Below are 17,923 nucleotides of genomic sequence, written 5' to 3' on the forward strand. Positions count from 1 at the left end.
CATCCGTCAACAGCGTGATGTTGCACGCATGCTTGTTTTCGAAGAACTGTCAAACGCACGTTGCTTTGTTTACATTTGTTCACAAGCGAAGGGATTGCAAGTGTACGCCCAGCAAACATCGAAGTACAACCGGCTTTCGCGAAATATGGAGACTACTTCCGTCGATTTGGGGTTTCTGGAACCGTGTGAACCGTGGCTGCTAACCAACAAATTCTTTCGCAGTAAGGTAGGCGGAAAGCCGGCCTGGTTAGAGCTGAAACGCCTGCCGAAACCGGAAGATCTGCTGTGCGGGCAATGTAACGAACCGCTCGGATTCCTGTGTCAGGTAATGTATCGCGACGGTCAGAAATGTATTTCATGTTAAAGATAGATTTAAATCAATCGAATTTTGTTTTAGGTTTACGCTCCGGTCGAAGGAAATGATAACAGCTTCCACAGGACGCTGTATTTGTTCGTGTGTTTAACGTCGGCCTGCAATCAGACAGCCAACTCGGAAGCACGGTGAGAGCACCTTCTTGATCATTGTTTATAGAAGCTCTAATATCAAATCTACATTAATCCAGGACAATCAAAGTACTCAGAAGTCAGCTGCCAAGAAAAAATGAGTTTTACGCTTATGATCCACCGGATGAAACAACGGAATCGGTATGACTTGCCCACCGGGTGCGCTGTAAGAAAACTCTAGATAAGATAGATCTGTCGTCCTTCTTTTCCTAACCAGCCTGCGGTAAAATCTCCCGTTCCTCTGTGCGTTGTCTGTGGCTGCCGCGGACCGAAGCTTTGCTCCCGCTGTAAAGCGATTAACTACTGCAGCGCATCACACCAACGGCTCGATTGGAAAGCTGCCCACAAAAGTGTTTGCAGTGAGGAAGGACTTACAACTAGCTCCGGGACAGCGAGCACTACTAGTTCACTTCTATTTCCTGAATTTGAGATCATTACCGAGGCGGAAGAATATGTAAGCGGAAAATGCTAAAGTAATGAACAAGAAATCACTTTTAAATATCGTTAATGCTGCCTCCTTTCTTCCAGGAACCCAAAGCCAAACTATCGGAGGAAGAGAACACGAAGCGTCAGCTGGCCGAACTGGAGCGTCTGAAGCGGGAAGGTAAGGCAGGCGCACTGGACGATCTGCCCGATGCGGAACTGGACCAGTATGCGTCCGATCAGGTGGAAGATAAAACATTCGACAAGTTTAAGGAGCGCATTTCGGCCGATCCCGAGCAAGTGTTGCGGTACGAGCGAGGTGGTAAACCGCTGTGGTTGTCCCCTGTCGTCCCGAAGCAAATTCCTCACTGCGAACGATGTACCGGACCGAGAGTGTTTGAATTCCAAATTATGCCCCAGATGCTGAACAGTTTGAACAACGATCAGCTAGACTGGGGTACGCTGGTGTGCTACACCTGCAGCGCAAGCTGTGATGTGGAGGGCTACGCGGAAGAGTTCATCTTTCGGCAAGATGTACTCAATACGGACACGGCAAACAAGTAAAACTCAGACGCATTAAGCAAATAAAAAAAACTCGTTTTTGTCAAATTGAAAATAAAACCCTAAACGTACGTTTATTGACGTTCATAAATGCATGCTCTGGAAGACTGTTGGCGCTCGTGCCAGTAGCTCAGCTACCACTTACTTGCCCTCGGCATTCTTGAGGAAATCGTACACCACGGAAAAGTCCTTGTTGGCCAACCCCTTGGCCATCAGCGTCCGGTAGATCTGGTGCGTAAGCGCACCGAGCGGTATCGGCGAGTTCGAGCTGGTGGCGACCGCCGACGCAATGCCCAAATCCTTCGTAATCAGCCCCGTGGCAAAACCGCCCGCATAGCCGCTGGCAGCCGGTGCGGTCGGAATAATTCCGGGCACCGGGTTGTTCACCTCCGACGCCCAGCTACGTCCGGTCGATGCGTTCACAATGTCGGAGAACACTTTCGGGTCGAGGCCGAGCCGGATGGCCAGGTTCATGCATTCGGCCAGCCCACACATCGAGATGCCCAGCATCATGTTGTTGCATACTTTGGCCGCCTGGCCCATACCGTAGCCGCCGCAGTGTGTAATTTTCTTGCCCATACCCTCCAGCAGCTCCTTCACCGCCTGGTACTCCTCGGTGGTGCCGCCGACCATGAAGGTGAGCGTGGCGTTCTTGGCACCGGGCACACCGCCCGACACCGGTGCATCGACGAACGTTGCACCGGCCGCCTTGACCTTTACCTGGACCTATAACCAACGATAAAATCGTTCAGTGCGTGTACTTTTTTTGTGCATGCAGGAAGGTAGAGCTTACCGCCTTTGCCACGTTCGGATCGATCGTGCTGGAGTCGATGAAGATGGTCTGGTTCTTAATGCCACCACCGCCGATAATGGTGTCGTACGTGTTAGCCACAATGTCGTTGTTCGGCAGCATCGTCACAACGAAGTCAGAAGCCTTGGCTAGCTCAGCCACATTGTCGTACGGCACGGCACCCTTGGCCTGCAGCGAATCCTTCGCCTCCTTCGAGATGTCGAACACGTGCAGCTTATGTCCCTGTGTGTTGGAATGATTGAAGAGTTGGAAATTAATGACAATGACTGATGATTTAAACTTCATTGGTATCTAGCAGAAGGATCAGAGTAAATAGTTCACCCATCTTGGGTCAGCAACATTAACTAAAGCATGTTGAGCTTCTTACTGCCCACTGGTCATATTACGGAGCCTGAGGTAATTTCTCTGTAAGACATGGATATTGTCCAAAACTGTAGATCTCGTTAAGCTCCGGTGGCTGGTAATGTCATGAGAAAGGGTACCGGTCGACCAAACCTTTTAGACTGCCCACATGAACAGAAGCTTTAGCCCACCAAAAAGACCGGGATATTGGGCCCGATGACGACCGGCGCTTGACCGTTTGAGAGGACTTCTACAGCAGCTGTATTTCTTATTAGTTTTCTTTACATAAATTTAAATTAACCAAAACATTACATACAACATACAAAATAGATACAAAAAGAAATCTAAATATTCAATCCAAACGTAAAAACACAGCAAGACGCTCCGCGATATCGCGCAGTATCGGCATTAACGCAACGAGAGACAAGCACCGGTATCGTATGTGTCTGGCTGCCTGTGTGTCTGTGTGAACGTTTCACTTTCGTTCTAACCGTGCAAATGAACCCGTACCGTTCCGGCCGTCGTGCCCTTTAGCGGCCCTTCCGCGGCGATCGTGATCGATGTTCAAGGTCAGCCAAGAATAGGTTAGACATCTTTTTACACAATCGCATTAACCAGCCGATCGTTAAGGTGATCGTTTGTGAAATATTTCGCACTAGACCGGTGGACGATACGAGTTATCAGTAATTAGCAACATTGCGGAACCTTCTGCCTCAAACTCGTGCGTTTCTAATGCGCGCGTTTGTGTGTGTGGGTCGCGACGGATGCGTTATCAAAGTAGGCGTGAGATGTAACATTCCGTACACAGCAACATAAGGTCGATCGCCAAGCCTCCACGCGTACCCGATCATCATCATCATGCGAGGGGCCGTCGTTTTTCTTTTATCAATTTGACATTGAGCTTATCATTCGCTGCGACGCTTTCGATAAAAAGCCAAAATATCACCCCACGTACGGGTGCAGATGTTTTTTTTAACGCCTGCGATTTCCCTTTTGTCCATTAAACCGCGGCACACGTGAGTGTTCGTGTGCAATTTCACACACCGCCCCGAAACTCGCGTTTACGTAACGAACGATCGGATTGTCGCCGCAACGTGACACTTACCTTTGCCATCAGGTTGCTTGCCATCGGACCGCCCATGTTGCCGAGACCGATGAACCCAACATTCTTGGGACCGCTGCTAAACGAACGGATCAACAGGTCGGACAGAAGCTTCAGCTGCTGCTGCTGGCTGCCGGCGGTGCGCGTTAGTACACGGAAGGCCATTGCGAGATTGCTTTCGGGTGGCGCCTTGGCTGAGCTGCTACAATTGAACCACTTTCTGACCGACGGCTACACACAAAGCTTCCACGGGGCTGGCGACGGGGCTAATCAGTTTGTGGCGCAGAAACGAGCTCGAACACGCTCCCGCTACGGTCGTTTATTTGCACGCTACTGGCCGGTGGAGCAGTCTGGTGATGCCGGGGCACCCGGTACGGTTTGACGTGTTAGACCCCACTACATGCATACAATGTGGATTTCTGGGCGGCACGGCAACATACGCACACTGAGAAGCATGCTAGTGGGGTGGCTAGCGCAAAACCGGCTTTACATTGTTGCTTTGCCGCTGGCGTGTACGGAAATATACGCACGGCCAACACTAGCCGTACCGAAGGATTGGTTCGCAATCGTAAAAATCGGGTTTAATCATAATAAGCGGCAAGTAATCAAAAGTAGTTAATTTTTTTTAAACATAAAATACAAATTAAAACCATTAGTTTGCAAATTTTCTACAAAGGCGCAATCAAACAGCAGTGCGGTTGTCGCGAGCATCATCCTGTAGCCGCAGCTTGTATGCAGCTTTGTAGTGCTTGCGGCGCCATCTAGCGGGAAATGTTTGTACTGCTTTACGGCGGTAAAATGGATCGTGCAGCATGGTGGCAAAAACGCACGTAAATATTTATTTTATTAATTCTTAATTCATTGTAAATTAGAATTGAATGTGCAGTTTTTAAATTTTACCAGCATTTATTAACAAAACAAAAATAATAATAATAATTAGCAGTATATGCTCGTTTCCTATTATTTCATCTGTTTGAGCTTACCAAGCATCATCTGACGTGTGGACGGTCGTAAAACGTATTCTACGGGTTGGGTTGTTCGGTATCATTATCATGGCATTACCAATCATCCAGAACTTCGCTCTTTTTGTATGGCTGAGATGGAACCTTTTATTTTTTGAATGTTTTTTTTATTCCTTACTGAATTGTCCGTACAAGCATGTAGAAGGGGATGATGTGAAGCTTAAAATCCGAAATAGGATCACACCACACTACAGATGATCAAACAGCGATATTCTCGATGCGGCCTTAGCTTTACACTGCTTCATCGCTTCCTTAAACCCTTCGCAAATTTTTTCATCCGCTTCCTTACCGACACACGAAAGAAATTGCTTAATTTCCATGGTACATTCTTCTACGGGATCATCATTCTCCGGTGCACTGCTAGCAGACGACTCCATTGCCGATTGTTTCTCCTTGTCAACGCCAACCGCAGGTTGTTCCTTTGTTTCGGAAGACTTTTCGAACAGTCCTCCCAGCGCACGGCCCAGGACGGATCCAATCGCTACACCGCCGGCCGTAGCTGCCATTTGCGAGAAGAGCCCGGATCCTGGAGCTGGTGTAGTTACGGTGGGAGGTAACGTTGCTTTCGACGGTTCGGTTGCATTGTGTGGTGGAGTTTGACCTGTCCCTTGTTTAGATTTTGATGTATCGATTGGGGAAGATTTGCGGGGTGATGATGGGACGGATTTGGCGCGAGTATCACGGCGTGGCATTTTCGTGAATTTTACTGTAGTTTGACAGACGCGCTTTGGTAGAATCGCAGCTCAATCGCAGCCTACTTGTGCCAAAAACAATTCTGTCGACCATAGCCTGCTGTGTTAATAGCTCTTTTGTGGTAATGGGCAGTGCAACAACAATCATATTTTTTGAAAATGCCGTTATTAAATAAGCATAAAATTAGGTTTATTCTATACTGCATTAAGAACAGGTGGCGCTAAATTTCAACCAGTGCATGCACTGTGCATAGGGGAGCAATCTGTTCCAAGTTGACCCTCTGATTTGTAGCAACTGGGTGCTAATGAGCTCAATCACGAACCACAACCTCAAATTGCGTTCAGGTGAAACACGCTTTTAACTTTACCTAACCTCATTTGATCGCACCAGAAGCGTGTTGAGGCATTGAAGTAGAACACACCAAAAACTAGATCATCAAGCATAAGGAAAGCAGAAAAAAGTAGAAAAGTATAAAATATAAGCTTTAAATGAAAGTATTCTCCTCATTTAAATACTTCAACAGGTTTAGCAACGGTAAAACCATCGAGACGGTTCTTTGCCTTATCATGACTAAGATTCGTTGTTTTTTTCGTCACATTATATTTGTTAACCGTATCTCGAGCGTATTTACATCTTCGTAGCATCCGGCTCACGAGGTGCGCCCCCGTAAATGCTATCCCGCTGCACTCGGTGTTGGCTCTCCGGCGCCATATTGGCAGCAAACAGTGCGGAAACAGAAATCTCGGCAATCTAACGACGTCCCCGCATGGCCCCTCGACACACTGGGGAAGAAATGGCGGAATGCGATTGGGAGAAAAGGGGTGGGGGGTCATGATAAAACAAAAATTAAAACAATACTAGCCAAACGGGGAGCGGGGTGCAGGTCTCTAAAAGGGCAGGTGGAAAAAAGGGGGTCAAATGGAAGAAAAGGGATTTCAGGTGAAGTGAAGAAGATCCAAGTGTCTTCTTGCTGGCGCACTGTTGAGCAATCTAATTGCCCACCGTACCCATCGCCCTATCCTGCAGGCGATACCTATTTCAACGACGTGCTATCTGCAACCTGTCGTTGGTCTGCCCGATGGTGGCGATAGTAAAAATTGTACTCTCGCCCCTATCTTATCACCATCGGAAGGCGGAATGTGTCTGAGGTAAGCAAGGGTAGCATGTAAGTGCCCTACCGTTGGCCTGCACAAAATGAATAAGCGCCGTTGTTCTGATGGAGCCCACATCACATACGTTTCTCTGGTTTCTCGTGTGTCATATACCTCTGCGTGTTCATACATTGGAGGTAAGGTTTTGGAAAATAATGCAGACATTCGAAAATGTAGAGGCACCTGTTGGTGTGGTAATGTCTCAGCTTTTAAAACGTTATAACCATAGTTTATTTTAGCTGATAGCCGTTCAGTTGATTGTTCGGTGTCATTGTAATGACGTGGCCAAGTCATCAGAATTAGCAACGGTGTGTACAGGGTACACGTACTGTTTAATGGAGCTTCTAAAATTGAAATTACAGGCTTTTTTCCTAACGGTTTGAACACTTACTATAACATAGTTAACTATAAGCCAGTTGAAACCTTAGCTATGGCCCAACCTTTTCTAATCGAACGGTTGATCCTCCATCGTAGCCATAGCAGGATTGGAGAAGCTCCTTCAAATGATTAACCATTGCTTAGGGAAGTCAGAAGTCTTTCTATCAATGATACATTCATCATCTGCAAGATCTTTATCACGACCACCATCAGAGTTGCATTCTGAATAAAAAAATACAGCCAATCTTGTCCAAGAAATGACCCTTGGGCCATAAGATATTCAACGATAAAGCCTTTTGGTCGTCAGACTTCTTCATAAGCTTATTATAGCTACATTATAGAAGGTCGAACAAAGTGCTTAGATGACCGGTCTCAAAGTACTAGCTTCCCTTGGCCGTTCTTAAGTTGCGCAAGAAAGATCAGTAGCGGATCTAACGGTAGGTGCAGTAAACGTCCATCTGGGCCTGGTCGGTAGGAGAACTCCATTCGTCTTGCTACACAAACAGCGGCGAGGCCTCATTAACAGAGACTAGTGTAACGGGTTTTTTTCTGAAGCGCCTAGAGCAGGGAGTTGCCAACTTCCAGCCCGCAAGGAGCTTGATCCGCCACTGAGAAGGATAAGGATAATTGTAGGCCCTGAATCGACTATAGGCTTTGGTGAAGTAGTGACTCCAGATTACCTGTCTTCGTTCGGAGATAGAGCTGAATAGTCCTTCAGCTCATGTAAAATGACTTGACAGATAGGCGATTAATAGCTGAGTAGACCGCCCAAATTAACTTATTTGTTTAAAATGAGAGCTGCTGAATATGTAGCACTCGTACGGATCACATCATCTGGTGTTGCTTTCATGACGGAAGTCATAGGGCGAGATCTCGGAACGGCTGTTCTATCACACTTACAGATCCCGCTAATAAATTTGAGGTAACTTTGAGTTTGATAAATTTGAGTACTTCAGACCAATTGTGGTTGGGTCCAGATTTTTGTGATTCTAAACAGCCTGATCAACTTGGTCCGTATACCCACAATCAACCACAATGGGTCATGGAGTTGGTAGTTGTTCCTAGCATTTTTGAATTAAATTAGACAAAGATACTAACATAATATCCGGGTAGATAACACCCAAAAACACTACTCTACTAACGGCAATCGATCAATTCTCAAGGCTCCGGACGAAGCCTTGTAGTAGTGGTTTCGTAAGAATGTCTATTACTCATCACCCGAGAAGACAGGCGCCGCCACCACCACCACCACCACCAGTCGACCTGCTTTTCGACAGGCAGACGACACAATTGCGGTACGTTGTTCAGTTCAGTTTGCTACGGCCCGTGTTCTGAAAAGCACCGGAAGCTGCCAGCGCTGGTAGCGGGTATATCTTCATAGACACGCGGTGCACGAAATTAGATTGCCACGGCAAAGTAGAACAGCAAACACCAACACCAACCACCGATCCAACCGAGGCTGTGGCAGGCTGCTGGGTGATAATGGTGCGATCATGTGCGACCGCGGCCAGTCCGCGTGCCTGCCACAGCCATAGTACGGTGGAATTAAAATGATATTATTCCACATGTCCACCGCAAGGCTTGGGGTCATGATTTATCATACCGACTCTACACAGAGTGCGATCACACAAATAAAGTTAACACAAACAAAAGTACGAGCCTTACTGTGCAGCGGTAATGGCGGACGTTCACCATTTTTCACCAGACACCACCGCCTCGGTGACAGGTGACGGCGATACTCGTTTCGTTTGGGTGGGGGCTAGAAAGGGAGATGATTCCGGCACACATTAAGCAAAGCGTGTTAACATATTAGACAAACAGTGACCCTACACAACCGCTCCGTACCGATAGGTCCACAAGCGCGGAGGAACAGAGTGAAGAAACTCAACGGTGACTTGTGAGTGTCCCACACGAGTGTCGCCCTATCCCCCCCCCCCCCCCCATCGTGACCATTCCCCTGCTCTGACACAGCATCCATCGCGGCCGAAGTAATGTCCTGTTCACCGCCAACAGCAGCATCAGCAGGCATCAGCATCATCCCCGATCGCTTAATACGATCACTTTGTTTGTTTTGTCCAAAAAATCAATATTTCGCTTTCGGGGGCCGTGTTTTTGGTGGTACTTTGCTCTTCATCCTACCGTTGATCATGTCTGGTTTTATGTCACCAAAAAACTTTGTTCGGATGCCTTCGGAGCGAACACGCAAACATAATACATAAGCGAAGAACAAAAGACGGTCGGCCAAAAGGTGTGAAGATGAGTGAAGACTGAGGAGAGTCATCGCAAGCGAGAAATCACTAACACATGCGGTTCTACTACTTAAGTAATGGTAACTTAACGCACTTTAAATATGTTTTTGTGAATATTCCGTAAAAACATGACCATCAGCTTACAACTACAACGGTAGAAACGGATGGGATTTCATCTTTGGAGGAGATTTCAAATAATTGCCTTAGAGCTACTAGTCACTAACTCGAAAGGGAAGATCACCTGGATCACCTTTAGCAAAAAACGTCGTTCAATCCAAAAAATTGTACAATTTGTTGCAACCATGGCCCATCTTTATCTTCTTCTCTGAATTTGATCCCATTCCACAGCTTACCCGGGGAAAGGCTCCAACACCCAATAAAACGATCCACTAGCTGCATGTGTATTTGCATAGATAACGCCATTTTCTTCCCCCTATTTCAGACCCGAGATCTTCGAGATCGGTTACTGCAGGGCCGTTTAGGTGTTGGTTCGCTCTTGGCGTTCCTCCACCCACTTCCACGTAGTTGTGTGCCATACGAGCCGGCGAAACCTATCGTCAGATCACACAGCTTCACCTTGTTTGGGCAAACCTGGCAAGGTAGGAAGGCTATAGCTAGGCATCGCGCTAGAACAACAGGTGCGTCAGCAGTGCGAACGAGACACAGCGTTTAGTGAAGAAAGTGTGTACTGTGTGGCAGTATAAGTGCCGCATGGAACGATATCTTATCAATTATCACATATTTGCTCTTACCGCGTCACCGCCGCCACAGTACGCAGGCCCCTCGTCTGTGATACATCCTTTCCCGTGTAGCACATGGAAACATAGAGCAACAACAAGGGTTTGAGGGCGGCAACAAGTGGCGAGGGCACACAGCAAGTGGTTCCACCGTACGGCTAGACGACGGAAGGCTATAGGAAGCTATCGCACCGGCACGTCAGCTCATTTCGTGTCGAAACGTGGTCGCAGTCACACCGGGGCCGGAGAATCGTTACCGTTCGTGGTGCAGGTACGGTGGCAGGATCAGAGCGCAACTTCAACTGCTGCTGGAAGGGTCGGACCACGGCATTGGGCGGCATTCGTCAACATCATCGCTCGCTCGTGGTTGTGTACAGTTTTCGGAGACTTCAAGATCGCTGCCCCGAAGAAGAGGCTGCCGTGTGGCAGCCTCCACCACACAGCGGTTCTGTTTTGTTTCGTTAGGTAAATATTGGACCAGCAAAAGCGATGGACTACGGAAAGAGGTTTCTCTAGACGGCACAGCGTGGCCGTCCGTGGCCGACCGTTAGAGGGAACTTAGAGCACCGTTCGATTGTTTGTGTCAACAGCTATGGTGGCACATACGAGATCGGTAGGCTCGGGTTGACGCATTGGAATACCTGTCCGAAGGTACAACCCGAGCAGTGTGTCTACCCACCAATCGCCGCTCCGATGACGTAAGGAGCGATCGCTGGAAGTTTTTCTGCGCAATTTTAACAACCCTAGCGTTCGCTCTGTGTCATCCCGATGGTGGCACGGTGGTGGTGATGCTTCCGCAGCTGCGCCGATTAGCGACCAGCTCATAATCGAATATGAAAATAAAGAGAGCTATCCGTCGACAGTAGGGATATAATTCACTGTCATGGAATTGCTCTCTTTATGTACAATTCGATATTCAACGAGTGTTGGCGTGCGGTATTGCGTCATGAACTAGCCCCATGTGACACCCGATCGAACGGAAGCAGGTCCAGCGTTCCCGAGTGCAAATCCGGGCTGAAGCCGGGACCAGTGTATTAAGTTGAAGTTGAGGTGTGGTATTAGGCTAAGTACAAAACACCCGCCCCCGAATGCTTGATGACCTTCATTTTATTTCACGAACAAAACAGCCCTCGTGCACGTGTTGCAGAGTGTAACATCCTCCAGAGCATCATTAACGCGACTTGATTACCGGGGCAGCTCCGTCACATTTTTAACCATATGATACTTTTATTCACTGTTCCCGGCTAACAAGAACTGTTTGACTGAGGCACTTAAAAGATCGTTTCGATTTCAACACACCACAAGCGGTAGTGCGGCTGCATAGTTAACAGTATTACAATGTACGGCATCGGTCGGACGGGGCCATTCGGGAACAAAGAAAAAGAAGAAAAAGAGGGTTTTTCTCTCTACAAAAAAAAACGCAAAATGGTGCGGGGGCTCTTATCGGAGTGTGTGCAGTTGTTTTCTAATACACCGAGACTCGAGGTACAGGTACAATGATTTAGCACGTCGCCAATAGACGGAACCAATCCAATGCACCCCTCCTGCTCGCTCTAGCAGATGCGTGTTTGATGCCCAGGAGTTCGAGTGTGTTCGCGTGCGTACGTGTTGGAGATGTTGTTACGTGGCGCAATAACATCGAGCGCGCTCCTCTATCACATCTTATCGCACATCGCGGCACCTGTAGCAAAAAGGCGGGGGGCCCTATGACAACACCACTGCAGCTATCGATTTGCTGTACACCAGCGCAATGCTGTGGTACAGAGATAATGGCGATAAAAAGGGAGATAGAAAAAAAAACAGGTGGAAAAGAAAACATCTGAAGTAACTTTTCCAAGGATATTGTTAGCAGCATGTAAACGGGGAAAGGCACTGAAGGGTTGGCAGGCTGCGGGTGGGCCTCGGCCGGAATGTGCGATCAGTTTGCGTCTCCCACATCCGTGTCGAGCGATCGCATGTAGTCCTCGATCTGCTGCTTAAGCTTCCCATTCTCTACCAGCTCGTCCGTGGTCAGTTCCAGGTTGGTCATCGGTGAGACGGCTTTCTCCCGGCCAAACCATTCCTTGATTGCGGATCGTTCGTACGTGAAACCATCTGGAAGGAGTTATGATTTTAAAGAATAAATACCATAGAAAAAAAACCTTCATGCCATATGCTTTTCTTAATCCGCATTACCTTCCGCGTACACCGGATCCTTCATCAGCTCATGCGTGATCGGACAGATAAACTCTAGCGGAATGTCGGCCGTCTTGACGGCAAGCGAAAACAGCAACGATCGTACACCGGTAATGTGCGAGCTTAAACTTAACCTGCTCGTTAGATCCCACACCACCACGGTCCGATCGTTCGAACCGGACGCAATCACCGACGAGTCGCTGTTGATGGCCAAACAGTTCACGTACCGCGAATGTTCGGACAGCGTCTTCAGGCACGTGCCCTGCTGGTTCCAGATTTTTATCGTTTTGTCGAGGCTGCACGAGAACAGCAGCGTGCCAGTTGGATTAAACCTGCAAAATTTCATACAGCTCAGCTAGAACAGGGTAAGGATGATGGCGCTTCATCTCGTCCTACCGTACACAGGTTACCGAGCTACCGTGGGCCGATATCGTTTGCACGCAGCTAGCATTCATGACCTCGGTGCTGTAGATGGTCGACTGGCCGGCAAAGTGTTCCTGGGGCGTGGTCGGGATGAGCCGCGACCGGCGGCTTCGGTCGATGTTATTTGGCATGAAGAAGATCCTCCAGATTTTGATGTAATGATCAGTGCCGCACGTTGCAACGGTGTAGATGAGTGAACATTTATCCGTTGCTGATTGGAAGGATAGTGGGATTCAGTTGAAAGATTATCGTGGGTAAACCGACCCTAGCACAAATGTATCTTACGGTCGGTGTGAGCAATTTTGCAAAAGTCCGCCGAAAGAACTCCCATATCATGGGCGGCATCGATCGAGCAGTCCGCAGACGAGAGATCACCTTCAAAACAGACAAACGTTTGAATTATAATTACAAGCATTAGAGTACTTTTCTTAACCAACTTACTTACCAGCGAAATCATTCTCCACCGCGTACAGCCTCACATTGCCCAGCGTGCATGCCGTCAGTAGAATGTCCGAGTCGCTAGAAAAAGCGATCGTATGTACGGCCTCATCGTGGACTTTTACATGGCTGTGAAAGGGGCAAATCCACGAGGTCATTCGTTTTTTCGTTTATTTATAGAGGCTTTGGGTCTTAGAGACCTCCTTCGCACCTCTCTTGGGGTCATGTGAGTCATAGTCATAAAAACAGTTTACCAAAACATACCACTTTAGGCTTTTGTCCTGTCCCCAGATGCAAACCGCACCGTTATCGTCGGAGCTGACGATGGTCGAACCGTTGGGACTGAAAATGCAAGCACGAATCGCTTCACCACCCTCTTGGTTGATCACATTTGCAATTTCCCCGTTGCTCAGGTTCCACAGTATGACTGTGCCATCCACGGAAGCGGATGCTAGTACAGCTCCCTGGGAAGATATTTTGATAATAAAAATTTGCTAAACTACTCGTTTGCATTGTACGAAATTCAAATTCAATCAAACACAGCGCGGATGTTTGTTTGCCGCCAAATCAAACGTCAAATTTGACAGCTACTAATCGATGTAATTTTTTGACAATCCTCAGAACTAAATTTCGCAAAAAATACATATTTAAGTGCATTCACTCACGAATTATTCAAATTTTTGTTACAAAAGCTGCATTTTTGCTGTTGTAAAGCTGCTAAAAACTTTCAAAAAATCCCTCTCCGCTAACACTGGTTGCTCACCCCTGACCAGCTGTCAACAAACGCAACGAGCCATCTCGCCAAACGTCACAACACTCGTTCAAAACAAACACCGCGGTTTCTACAACGCCGCAGAGCATTTTACCGGGACTAGTGGGCTAGTGTTTTGCTATTGTTTCGTGTCCTTCCAAAAGCCGACTCCCCGGCCTTAAACATTGGACACACACCGCCTCCATCGTGCGGTACAAATCACTTCAAACCAAGTGTTTACTACCCGTGAAATCACTGTTTATGCCACCTCCCGGTCACCAGCATCATCATGAGCAAAAAGGACTCGGACAACGTGTGCTTCTGGCTGCCGAACCAAACGGCCGGCAAGATGGATGTGCTAACGCCCCACAAAATGATCGTCGTGTTTCTCATCCAGGAGTATCTGCGGCTCAAGAAAACGGTCGCCGAAGGAGCTACCCGCGAGCAACCGCACCAAATCGAGGTGAAAGCCGGCGATAGGAAGCGCTTCTGCCTGCTGCTGCTGAAGCTCATCCAGTACCCCGACCTACCGTACAAGGATCTGTACGGGCTGCTGCTATCCCCGGTGTACGGCGTACACCCGGTGCATTTGGAAGAGTTCAAAAAGCTGATGAAGCTACTGAAAACGGTCGGCATCGATGTAATGTTCGATCTGTACAATGAAATCGATAAGCTGATTGTGGACAATACGGCCAGCTTCCAGATCGGCATCGTGGGGCTGTACCTGCGCAAAGTGTTCGTCACGATGGACCGCATGAGCTTTCACGAGATGAAGGATCTGTATCTCGCGACCATCGCCTACTACGATAAGGGTATGCACGCCATCCGGCTCGATCCGTGCCCGGATGCCAGCTACGATTGTGACAGCCTGAAGCAAACGCAGAACCAGTACACCCCGATCGAACCATCGGACCATGGGCAGCTTTCCGCCAAATGGTCCGTCAAACAGTCGGAACTGTTTATTGCGCAGCAGAGCGCCCTGCTGAAGGAGAACGAAGCGAAAGCACTCCCACCGAGGGAGCTACAGAAGCGGCTGAATGAAATTATTCACGACCGGCCACACTGTTCGCAGGCGTACTTTCTCACCTACATGAACTATCTGCGTGTGCGCGAATTTTTCGGAGCGGTGCACGCGCTACAGCGGGTGTTCGATCGGAATCCGTCGGCCGGTGCGCCCCCGCCCGCATCGACCGCTACCCCGGAAAGTAAAGAGTACCAGTACTCGAGCCTGAATCTCGCCATTCTGCACGCAGAGTTCGGGCAGCCAAAGTTGGCCCGAACTTGCCTGCGGGAATGCATAATGCTTGCGCAGGAAAATGGTGACACCACGTGCCTGCAGCTAGCGCACGCTTGGCTGTCCCACCTCGAAGGACACAGCATGCCACTGCCGGACAAAAACACGAGCGGAAGTCTGTTTCACGCCACTTCGCTCCGCATACTGTCCCATCTGCGGCACGGATCTATAACGGGCGAATCACCGTCGAAACTGTTCGGGCTGCTAATGGTAAACGATCTGCTCAACTGTCAGCGATCGATGATGGATCTGGTCGCGACTGGGATTGCCGAACGGACCGCTCTCTGGACCGTGTACGGCAAGCACGAGCAGGCCTCCTTATGTGCTCAGCTGCTGCTCAACGTCGATCTCAAATCGCTCGGTAAAACGTACAACGGAAATGGCATCTGCCAGGTGCTTTGTTCGCTGGTCGTACGCCTTGCCCATCTGGGCGAGTTCGGGCACGCGCTGGTCGTCCTGCAGCACACCAAGCAACGCTTCCCACGCTATCCACAGTCCCGCGATTGGCACCTTGCCAACCACTACGTCACCGTGCTGCGGGCCGTCTACCGTGGCCGTTGGGTGGAAGCAACCGCCGAATGTCAGTACCTGCACACGTACGATCCCAACCTCTCCATGCTGCTTTTCGCTCACATCGCACTGGCGAAGCAAGACTTCAGTACGGCAGAAAACTTTCTGGCACGTCTCACGCAGAATGAACAGCTCGAACCGCTGACGCGCATCCGTGCGATGATTCTCTCCGCCAACGTGTACCTTCACTGTGGCCACACGAAGGCATTCCACCTGCTAAACAACGCACTCCTGTACGCCCAAAAGTATCACCTCCAGTACGAGGAAGCGTTGGTGAATATGCATTTCGCGTACCTGCTGTTGGTGCACTTACATGCCCCAAGACAAGCGTCGGTATCGCTCAAAGCCGGTCTCGAAACCATCCTTGCGAACGGGCCAATTTACGACCGAGCAAGGGCACTGTTTCTGTTCGCCCGCATACTGGTCGAGATGGAGCAACATTCGCCGGCCAGCAAGCGATTGCAGCAGCTCACTACCCTGCTGGCAACGTTCGAGGAAGCGATCGAAATGTTTGAAAAGCTGGAATGCTACAGCAAGGCGAAGGATGTGTACGTTTATCTGGCAAAAACGTACCACGAGCTAGGATCGCACGAGGACCGCAACCGTTACTCGTACCGCTATCGGTTGCTGGAGGAACAGTATCCCACCGAACGCCAGTATCTGAATGTGTTTCTATAGTGGGGCGATTGGACAATTACCTTCGGCGACACGCGCACACTCGTCACCCCGTACCGATGGCCCAGCAGGGGCGAGAATGGTTCCTCCTGGAAACCATTGCCAGCCGCCCAACGCCACACGCGCACCGTTTTGTCACTATGATGAGAGAGAGAGAGAGAGAGAGAGAGAAGGTGAGGAAAAGAAGGGCGTAAAATAAATGAAATCCATTAGTCATGAGAAAACTTGCCCCCGGGAAATTATTCCATATAAAAAAGGGAAACACCTGTGGGACAGGCACACACACACACACACACATACGGTGATGACAATCGCATCGAACGAAACATCGGTGCTAATGAATGTAATGTACATGCAACTGATCTATAATTTAGCACCGGTAAAGGGGTGTCGTCCATGTACCGAACATTCGGAACCGATTTAATGGAATTGTTTTCGTTTTCCTTTTTTCGTTCGGATCAAGATCGATCATCTCGAGGCACAACAACTGTGTCAACAACTAATTAGTGAATCAATCCTTAAAAGAAAGAATATCACACTTGCCGTGCAGATATTAATTAAAAAGCAACCTCTCCCTCTCCGTCCAATACACTCATTGACACATTTCCCAGTCCAGTGGCGGGAAAATGGCAACACTATCGATTGAAGGCGCTGGAAAAGCTAATGATGAATAATTAAACCAACAGCGGCTGAGAAGCTCGATCGATCCTCGCAGGAGCATCATTCATATGCAAATATATGTTTGTGTGTGTGCATTGCTTTCGAGCATCCCCATTCGAATGGGGAACGGGTTAAAAATAATTGCACTCTCTAATGCACAATGATCGATCCGGGTGCGGCGGTGTGTCTTACCTTGACCCTGTCACCAGCAGCGCATTTCCGTAAAAATCCAGCGACGTCACATCGCTCGTGTGAGCAGTTAATTTTTGAAGAATGGTCGTCTTTGCAGCACTCATGATAACACAGCAACAGCGGGAACAGCGGGCTCTAAATTGTCTTACGTTTTCCTGTGGGATTTTAGATGCCAACCCCGTAGACAAGTTATCATCCACCGGTCTTGGTTCACTCGGTGGTGTTTGTCCTATCTTATCGCATCACATTTACAATACCAGAACAACACAAAACACTATTGTAGTATAAGCTGCTTTCTAACACTCTTTAAAGGGAAAGCACCAATGACCTGTTCCGGAACATCCGGCTAGCACGAGCACGCAACCGGTTATGCTACGAGGACGATTCTTCGGTGCATCCTATCCTGCCAGCAGGTTTTGTTTTGATTAAGAACCACCCCTATTCGCCACTCCCTTCGGTTGTCGCGCTGGCTCCGGCCTTATCACACACGCGGCGGGGGTTTTGCATCAGTGTGTGATGGCGTGTTAATCATCGTGGTGCGATTCACTGCACACGCTTACCCACACTTGTGTAATGTAATGTAATGGCCCGTACAGCAGTGTGTACCACCGGAGAGACACGGGTGTTGTGATGGGCACCTGTTGTTTGGGCGTCCTTTAATCGTTCTCAAAAGCTTCGTTGTGTAAATGCGCATCCTTGTGTTACGCACTAACACTGGTCAGCAGCACGTGTGTGTGTGGGTAGTGTGTGTTAGTAAATGAGGATGATTGCA

At 48.7% G+C, this 17,923-nt stretch overlaps 5 protein-coding genes and 1 long non-coding RNA gene across 6 annotated transcripts; 3 read left to right on the plus strand and 3 right to left on the minus strand.

The window, feature by feature from the left end:
- The first annotated feature begins 33 nt into the window (after positions 1–33).
- On the plus strand, positions 34–1,579 carry LOC118512836 (programmed cell death protein 2). The gene is made up of 5 exons (XM_036057888.1): positions 34–325; positions 398–501; positions 564–645; positions 722–958; positions 1,033–1,579. The coding sequence occupies exons 1-5, from the start codon at positions 146–148 to the stop codon at positions 1,489–1,491; spliced, it is 1,062 nt and encodes a 353-aa protein (XP_035913781.1). The 5' UTR covers positions 34–145; the 3' UTR covers positions 1,492–1,579.
- On the minus strand, positions 1,532–4,118 carry LOC118512837 (probable 3-hydroxyisobutyrate dehydrogenase, mitochondrial). Its single transcript, XM_036057890.1, has 3 exons — positions 3,747–4,118; positions 2,282–2,521; positions 1,532–2,214 (listed from the first exon to the last, which is right to left on the minus strand). Exons 1-3 carry the CDS (start codon positions 3,906–3,908, stop codon positions 1,630–1,632), a joined length of 987 nt encoding a protein of 328 aa, XP_035913783.1. The 5' UTR covers positions 3,909–4,118; the 3' UTR covers positions 1,532–1,629.
- Positions 4,119–4,235: 117 nt separating this feature from the next.
- On the minus strand, positions 4,236–6,270 carry LOC118512838 (hemiasterlin resistant protein 1-like). The gene has a single exon (XM_036057891.1). The coding sequence runs from the start codon at positions 5,455–5,457 to the stop codon at positions 4,954–4,956; it is 504 nt and encodes a 167-aa protein (XP_035913784.1). The 5' UTR covers positions 5,458–6,270; the 3' UTR covers positions 4,236–4,953.
- A 2,666-nt stretch (positions 6,271–8,936) lies between these two features.
- LOC118512842 lies at positions 8,937–11,392 on the plus strand. Its single transcript, XR_004906356.1, has 2 exons — positions 8,937–10,438; positions 10,564–11,392. It is a non-coding gene; the product is annotated as an uncharacterized LOC118512842 (long non-coding RNA).
- On the minus strand, positions 11,063–17,793 carry LOC118512841 (WD repeat, SAM and U-box domain-containing protein 1-like). Its single transcript, XM_036057894.1, has 8 exons — positions 17,152–17,793; positions 16,323–16,437; positions 13,274–13,473; positions 13,017–13,138; positions 12,857–12,946; positions 12,545–12,782; positions 12,149–12,480; positions 11,063–12,067 (listed from the first exon to the last, which is right to left on the minus strand). Exons 1-8 carry the CDS (start codon positions 17,253–17,255, stop codon positions 11,892–11,894), a joined length of 1,377 nt encoding a protein of 458 aa, XP_035913787.1. The 5' UTR covers positions 17,256–17,793; the 3' UTR covers positions 11,063–11,891.
- LOC118512839 (anaphase-promoting complex subunit 5) lies at positions 13,547–16,518 on the plus strand. Its single transcript, XM_036057892.1, has one exon. It carries the CDS (start codon positions 14,050–14,052, stop codon positions 16,300–16,302), a length of 2,253 nt encoding a protein of 750 aa, XP_035913785.1. The 5' UTR covers positions 13,547–14,049; the 3' UTR covers positions 16,303–16,518.
- Positions 17,794–17,923: the final 130 nt, after the last annotated feature.

This window comes from Anopheles stephensi, chromosome 3 (assembly GCF_013141755.1).
Source record: "Anopheles stephensi strain Indian chromosome 3, UCI_ANSTEP_V1.0, whole genome shotgun sequence".
Classification (NCBI taxonomy): domain Eukaryota; kingdom Metazoa; phylum Arthropoda; class Insecta; order Diptera; family Culicidae; genus Anopheles; species Anopheles stephensi.

Excerpts from the sequence above, each read along its gene's own strand:
- LOC118512837 (XM_036057890.1), bottom strand. The coding sequence starts at position 3,908 with ATGGCCTTCCGTGTACTAACGCGCACCGCCGGCAGCCAGCAGCAGCAG. Across the intron at positions 2,522-3,746 it reads CAAGCAACCTGATGGCAAAG|GGACATAAGCTGCACGTGTT; the intron begins GTAAGTGTCACG and ends TCCAACACACAG. Across the intron at positions 2,215-2,281 it reads ATCCGAACGTGGCAAAGGCG|GTCCAGGTAAAGGTCAAGGC; the intron begins GTAAGCTCTACC and ends CGTTGGTTATAG.
- LOC118512841 (XM_036057894.1), bottom strand. The coding sequence starts at position 17,255 with ATGAGTGCTGCAAAGACGACCATTCTTCAAAAATTAACTGCTCACACG. Across the intron at positions 13,474-16,322 it reads GTGTGCGCGTGTCGCCGAAG|GGAGCTGTACTAGCATCCGC; the intron begins GTAATTGTCCAA and ends ATATCTTCCCAG. Across the intron at positions 12,481-12,544 it reads AGCTCGGTAACCTGTGTACG|GTTTAATCCAACTGGCACGC; the intron begins GTAGGACGAGAT and ends GAAATTTTGCAG.
- LOC118512838 (XM_036057891.1), bottom strand. The coding sequence starts at position 5,457 with ATGCCACGCCGTGATACTCGCGCCAAATCCGTCCCATCATCACCCCGC.
- LOC118512839 (XM_036057892.1), top strand. The coding sequence starts at position 14,050 with ATGAGCAAAAAGGACTCGGACAACGTGTGCTTCTGGCTGCCGAACCAA.
- LOC118512836 (XM_036057888.1), top strand. The coding sequence starts at position 146 with ATGGAGACTACTTCCGTCGATTTGGGGTTTCTGGAACCGTGTGAACCG. Across the intron at positions 502-563 it reads ACAGCCAACTCGGAAGCACG|GACAATCAAAGTACTCAGAA; the intron begins GTGAGAGCACCT and ends ACATTAATCCAG. Across the intron at positions 646-721 it reads CGGATGAAACAACGGAATCG|CCTGCGGTAAAATCTCCCGT; the intron begins GTATGACTTGCC and ends TTTCCTAACCAG.